We start from the raw sequence: 6,922 nt of genomic DNA, 5'->3' as shown, positions 1-6,922 counted from the left end.
TTGTTGTTGTTGTTGTTGTTGTTGTTGTTATATTTTTTTTCAAAATGCTAACTTTTTTTCACGTCAGAAATCTGTGGTTGAATCTCAGACTTTTGGTTGAAACCCCAAGTTTTTGGTTGAACTCAAAAAGGTTTTGAACTCACAGCATGAACATCAGGAGGAACTATGAAAGACGTGTCCCCATTGGTCAGTGCGGACTGAAGCRATTTCCTGGTGCGTCCTGGTGGACGACTCACTGTCCTTTGACCCGGGGAGGAAGCACTCAGTCTGTGGCTTGCAAGCCGATGGTCACCCCAGACATTGCTAACAGTTKCTAACAGACAGACAGCKGAGTTTTCTGAGTCTGCTCAGACATATTTCAAATTTTAATCAACTGATCTCTCTGGTGCATTAAACATTTCCTAAAACTTTTTTGTGAGAGGGGAATTTAATCTTAACAAAACAAAATCCATCTATAAAAGCTGCCATGCTCAAATTTCTGTCAGCCATAGCTCCAAGCGATGGATTTTCCCTAAAAGGTTAATCAAAATCTGAGGCAGATTTATTTATTTTTGTTTTCATATTTTAAAGATACCGGAGCCCTGCAACAGAGTTTAGCCTCTTCCAGCCTCCCATCCCATTTTCTGTTATGTTGGAAAGACAGGAGCTCCAGCAAGGACCGCCTGGACAAGATCTGCCCTGTAACCACTAATAACAGCTATTTAAATTGACGACATTCGATTCGAAGCGGATGCACCAGGAAATTGCTTCAGTCATAGGTACACTTCAGAACCGGCTCTTGGCATAGGCGAACTGGGCGGTCACCTAGAGCGCCATCTGCTGGAGGGGGCACTGAACTGCAGAAGAAAAAAGTTATTATTTGTAAATCCCTGGTTGTAACTCTGCTCAGCGCCCCTTTCAATTAGCTTTGTCTTAAAAACAATAATGAGGTATTACAGGAAAAATAAACTACTCCTACTACTAATCCTGCTGACACCCATTCTGACACAGTGAGGACTGAGTTTTTTAGCCGAGGACCTTATGAGGTAAAATCAGACTTATATTTTCCAAAAAGAGAGGACCTTCTAAATCTTTGCACAAATTGTGAACAGGGTCTTTTGTTTACCCTTGTCATTTGATTTAATTTTATTTACTTTATTTATTCATTTAATTTGTTGTGTGATGTATATTTGTGTTTAAAGCAAATAAATCTAAGTTTACCATAGTAAACTAGTGGGGGGAGTTGCGCTTCGACTCGCCTAGGGCACCAAAATGGCTAGAGCCAGCACTGCACATCTTACAGTAGTTTGTCCTTAGGCCCCGCCCCAGATGTTCTCTGAGTTCAAAGCGTTTTAGAGTTCAACCAAAATCTTAGAGCATCAACCAAAAGTTTGAGATTCAACCAAAAAAAAGTGGAAAAAAAGTTTGTATTTCGCAAAAAAAATAAAATAAAAATAAAAAATTTTGACTCAGATTTATTTAAAATTGAAACAATTTTTTTGTTGGATTGAACAAAAAAATACCTTCATACATGTATAATTGCAAATATAAAAAAATAAAAACTTGGGCCAATAAACTCATAGGTCACAATACTTTTAGAAAAAAAGTAAATTAATTAGTTGATTTATCTTTTTATTGGTTCTGTTTATTTAAAGAGGACATGAAAACACTGAAAATTTTTGCAAAAAAAATCTATTTTAATAAACGTTTAAGGTTAAACAAGCAAATTATCTAAAAGTATACATTAAGTAATAACTGGGCTCTGACTGTGGCATTCATGAGGGAGTCTCCAACTGTTTGTCGGGTTTCTCTCTCTGAATTTTCAACATTTTAAATAAGATTGAAGACAAGTTCTCTAAAGTTACAGTTTGAGTCATTATGAACTCATCTTTGAACCCTTTTTAATTTGTTTTCTGTGATTCTATAGTTTTACTTTTTAGCAGTAAAGAAACAGCAAATTTTGTTGCAGATTTGGCCGAGAGTTTGTACAGCACTGTGTGATTCCATAAGAAAATTTTCTTGTAATTTTGTGTTTCTAACGAGTTCCCAACAGTTGCAGCCCAGGTAAAAACTAACTTCAGAACAGAGAAGGTTATCTCCTGCAGATGTTTGATGATAATAAAAGTGAGACGCAGCAGCAGTCTGAATAAACAGCAGAATTACTTTAAATSTGAGCATCAAACTCTGGAGTAAATGGTCTCTTCCTCTGCCTTCCTCTGTCTGCTGCTTGTGTCTTGCTTCTTTTTGAAGTCCAGAGCTGCATAGTGCACAACAGGGAAGTTCTCGATCTGTAACAAATATGACAGCTACAGTATACGTTTTGTCTACATTCAAACACGTGAATCATGTTAGGAGGATGTTATGAACGAACCTCAGTGTCAGCAGCAGTTTCTGGCTGGTGAGACCCTTCAAAAAAATCTGATTTAAACCAATATTCAGTACCGCTAAATATCCAACCATAAATAAAACTGCAGGTATTGTCTGGTAAACAATTGTACCTTCAGAAGTAAGTTGTTTTCTTCTGGACATGCGGCGTAGAGTAGACCACAGGATAAGGTTTACAATCAGAGACACGACCAAGGCTGCAAGCACTGCATAAACTGTTAACTGCTGGTTTCCTGTCAAAACATAGAAAGTGACTAAAGAACAAAGAAGAAAAAGGTTTTAAATAGGGCTTCACAATATATTGCAAATATACTGTCATCCCATCATTGTATGCAATATTCATGTTGTGAAAGTCTGCTTAAAATGCAATAATTCAAGTATTTCAATAGTTTAGAAGTTGTATTTCTTCATGGTAATGCAATATTTAGCCAGCAGGACAGAATCTCAAGGCAACAATAGCCCACATAGACACAAATGACCTTACCAAATATGCTAAAGTTCACATAGAATAGGAAGTACAGATTAGAAAGGGATGAAAGAAAAAAACATATATCACACCTGGTATCGTTGCTGCAATACTTACAAATATTACCACCATCGCAAGATACTTTAAAAAATGTTTCTAACCTTCGACGCTCAGTCTTGTCCCCGTCCCAAACAGAATCTGTCCACATGAAGCCACGGCACAGTAGTATGTCCCAGCATCAAAGTGGCTCACGTTCCTCTTTGATAAACTGTACACACATGAGTGGGCAGGAGACCCCCAGTCAGAGCTCCTCCAGCACTGACCGCTGCTTGTGTACAGGATTCCCAGGTGGGATTTTCCTGAGTCCTTGAACCAATAAGCAGTGTGTTCTCCGTGGCTGGTCCCAGGGATCAGYGTGCAGCTCAAAGTCACAGAGCCTCCTGGTTGGACAGAGTAAGAGTCAGGCTGCTGGAGGAAAGACCTGCAACTCCTATCTACAAAATAGAAGAGATGAGATGTTGAAGGTTCTGAGAAAAATAAAAAAGAAATGCAACCTTAAAGATGTAAACCCTTACGTTTTAGTGCTAAAAAAGTTCCGTTGTTGAATACGGTGACTGAAATGCTGGTAAAGCTGCAAGAGTACATCGCTGCATCAGAGTCTTGGACGTTAGAGATGTTCAGATTGTAAAATCCTTCCCCGATATGAACTGAAAAGCGCTCGTTGCCTTGAAACTGGTTATAGAACCTGTTGGAGTCGGGAGAAGATTTGTAGAAAAACGATATGATCTGAGGATGCTCCCCTGCTACCTGCTTGTACCAGCTCAGGTGTGTGGCACTGGAGGTGAAGAAGCAAGGTAAAGACACATCATCTCCAAAGTTAGCATAGAGCACGTCACCATCTGGAACAGAACAGTAAAAAAACATGAAAATCTAAATTAGGTCTCCTTTCAAACTTCTTTTATCAGCTGTTCCCAGCTGCCTCAGCATGAATAAAAAAATGAGTGACTTACAGGCTCTACTGAGAGGAACCAACAGCACATAAAACCAGAACATCGTCCTCTCTTCTGTTCAGACTCTTCCAGTTTAAACAGCTGCTTCAGTAAAGTGGTCAAAGCTGCACATTCAGCGGAAATGGTCTCTACACAAATAGGTCCTGAAAATTTGTGGGTGTTGACACTCATAAAAAAAATCAAGCCATAAGACCTGATTTAGCCTTTTATTAAAAATAAGTAAACATTTTAATATTTTTTTAAAACACTGTTAGATTGTCTTAAAGAGAAAGTTCACAAAATCCTCTCCCCTTTCTATCCATCATTTATTAATAATTTTGACCTGAAAAGACACAAAGTGTTCTATTGGGTTTTGGCAACATCCTGCCTTTAGTTGAACTTTGCATCACATTATGAAGCATAAATARGTTTTCACATGTTTAAACAATCTTGTGGGGAATTCAGCATCCTTGCATGCATGCATTTAGCTTTAAATGAGTTTTCACTTGTTACACTGACTAACCTTAAAACCAGAAGAGACATGGTAAAATGAGCACAGCAGTCAAATAACAGCTTGGTTCATATTTTGATCTCTGAGCCTTTGTTCTTTTTGTCTTTCATTCCATTAAAAGTCAGTAAAAACCATACAGAGCTGGATTTATGTGGCCTTCTGGTCCAGGATTTCTATTCTCTGAAACAACTACAGCTCAAACCTGTTCCTAAACATACAGTCAGGTCCATATCTATTTGGACAGAAACATATTCCAATTTTGGTTCTGTACTTTGCCCCAATAAATTTAAAACAAAACCTTGAAGTTGAAGTTCAGACTCTCAGCTTTAATTCAGTGGGTTGAACAAAATGATTCATAGAAATGTGAGGAACTAAAGCATTTTTTAAACACAATCCCTTCATTTCAGAGGCTCAAAAGTAATTGAACAAATGAAATAATGGTAAATAAAATGTTCATTTCTAGTACTTGGTTGAAAACCCTTTGTTGACAATGACTGAAGTCTTGAACTCATGGACGTCACCAGACGCTGTGTTTCCTCCTTTTTAATGCTCTGCCAGGCCTTCACTGTGGCTGTTTGTTTGTGGGCCTTTCTGTCTGAAGTTTAGTCTTTAACAAGTGAAATGCTCAGTTGTGTTGAGATCAGGTGACTGACTGGGCCATTCAAGAATATTCCACTTCTTTGTTTTAATAAACTCCTGGGTTGCTTTGGCTTTATGTTTTGGTTCATTGTCCATCTGTAGTATGAAACAACAACCAGTCAGTTTGGCTGCATTTGTCTGGATCTGAGCACACAGTTTGGCTCTGAATACCTCAGAATTCATCCGGCTGCTTCTGTCCTGTGTCACATCATCAGTAAACACTAGTGACCCAGTGTCACTGGCAGCCATGCATGCCCAAACATCACACTGCTCTGCTGTGTTTTACAGATGATGTGGTGCTTTGGATCATGATCTGTACCACACCTTCACCATACTTTTCTCTTTCCATCATTCTGGTAGAGGTTGATCTTGGTTTCATCTGTCAAAGAATGTTCTTCTAGAACTGTGCTGCTTTTTTTTTTACATGTTTTTTAGTAAAGTCCAGTCTAGCCTTTTTATTCTTGAGGTTTCTGAGTGTCTTGCAGCGTGCAGTGAACCCTCTGTATTTACTTTTATGCAGTTTTCTCTTTACTTACGATCAACTAAGAATCTGTTTTTTTCTAAGAATACCATCTTTTTATAATAACATTTTAAAACCGAAATTTGAGTGCAATGACTGATTTTTAATAGCTGGTTCATTGTTTTTCTCGACACCAGATTGCCAGTTTTGTTGTAATAAGATTGTGATGCCAGCAGAGGGCACCATGTGGATAAGTTTTTGCCAGGAGGGGCTTTTCTACTCAATAACAATTATTATTGACTGGATCTTATAGATCACCCAGTTTATCCACCCTTATAGATCTCAACAGCTGGGGCTGAACTTGTTCATTCCAGGGAAATTCTTTTCCAGGGAATTTCTTTTCCAGGGAATTTCTTTTCCAGGGAATTTCTTTTCCAGGGAATTTCTTTTCCAGGGAATTTCTTTTGAGGTTTTATTTACAAAAACTTAATGTAAACCCTGTTATAATCACTGACAAAAAATGAAACTTAGCACTTAAAATTTAGAAATTGTTTGAACTTTTTTTAATCAGGTTTCAATTTTTTTTTTTGCATAAATCACGTTTTTCTTATGAGTCATAATGAAAAAACATCTGTTTTCTTGATTCATCATATTATGGTCATGTTTTACACCACAAAARCATATCACTTTAAAATGTGTTTACAGGCTATTGTACAAAACCTACTTATTGTCTTTTGATGAAATCAATCCTAAACTGTTGTCCCAATCAATGAGAACAAACAGTAACATGTTATCAGTTCATTGTACTGTGGTTTGTGTTGTCAGTTCCTATCTTTATGTCAGGCCACTATCAAAAGATTCAATCATGTTTCACCAAAGTTAACTGGCTCCTAATTCCAGATTCCTGTTAAATGAATAACTTAATTCAACCTTCGTGCCTACATGACTTTAACTGATGCTTATCAGTTTGTTGATTTTGCCMGTTAAGTCCAGGATTGGGAGTGAGCTGGTTCAGAAATCTGATTGTTGTCATATCTCATTGAAGATGTCCTCCWATGTGATGGAAGAAGAAACCATCAAAAGATGTTCTACAGAAGGACAGAGTGATACCTGAACTTCTCTTTGTGACCTGCTGTGACCTCAGATGAGCAGCTGGACAWATGGCATTCTTACAAATCATTAAACTTTGATTGAAACAGAAGCTTAGGGACCGTGAGACATTATTAATGCATATCTATAACCCCTGTGAGAATTCCTGCTGAAAAAACTACTTATGACAGTCCAACATTTTCACAAAACTTTGTTACGGATTAAAAGAAGCTATACATTTACGCCTCAGTGATGTGAAATATCATTTATCTTCATTTGTTTATTAGGTAGCATGTTCAGAAAAATCATCACACTCACAATGAGTAGAGACGCACTGTGCCGTATAGACCAGTGTTTCCCAAAGTTGGGGTCGGGACCCAAAGTGGGGTTCCGAAACACAAAGG

At 37.8% G+C, this 6,922-nt stretch overlaps 1 protein-coding gene across 1 annotated transcript in view; it reads right to left on the bottom strand.

The window, feature by feature from the left end:
• Positions 1 to 2,116: 2,116 nt before the first annotated feature.
• LOC106527912 (uncharacterized) overlaps positions 2,117 to 6,922 on the bottom strand; it is an 8,976-nt gene continuing 4,170 nt past the window's right edge. Inside the window, exons 2-6 of the mRNA XM_014022929.1 lie at positions 3,406 to 3,729; positions 2,992 to 3,324; positions 2,478 to 2,597; positions 2,351 to 2,385; positions 2,117 to 2,267 (exon numbers count right to left, since the gene is read on the bottom strand). Coding sequence (XP_013878383.1) covers positions 2,157 to 2,267; positions 2,351 to 2,385; positions 2,478 to 2,597; positions 2,992 to 3,324; positions 3,406 to 3,729 — 923 coding nt within the window. The 3' untranslated portion in view covers positions 2,117 to 2,156. The remainder of the gene's footprint in view (positions 2,268 to 2,350; positions 2,386 to 2,477; positions 2,598 to 2,991; positions 3,325 to 3,405; positions 3,730 to 6,922) is intronic.

The sequence above is a fragment of the Austrofundulus limnaeus genome, unplaced genomic scaffold, assembly GCF_001266775.1.
Source record: "Austrofundulus limnaeus strain Quisiro unplaced genomic scaffold, Austrofundulus_limnaeus-1.0 Scaffold350, whole genome shotgun sequence".
NCBI classification, from domain to species: Eukaryota; Metazoa; Chordata; class Actinopteri; order Cyprinodontiformes; family Rivulidae; genus Austrofundulus; species Austrofundulus limnaeus.
This window is presented reverse-complemented; position numbering and strand designations above follow the sequence as displayed.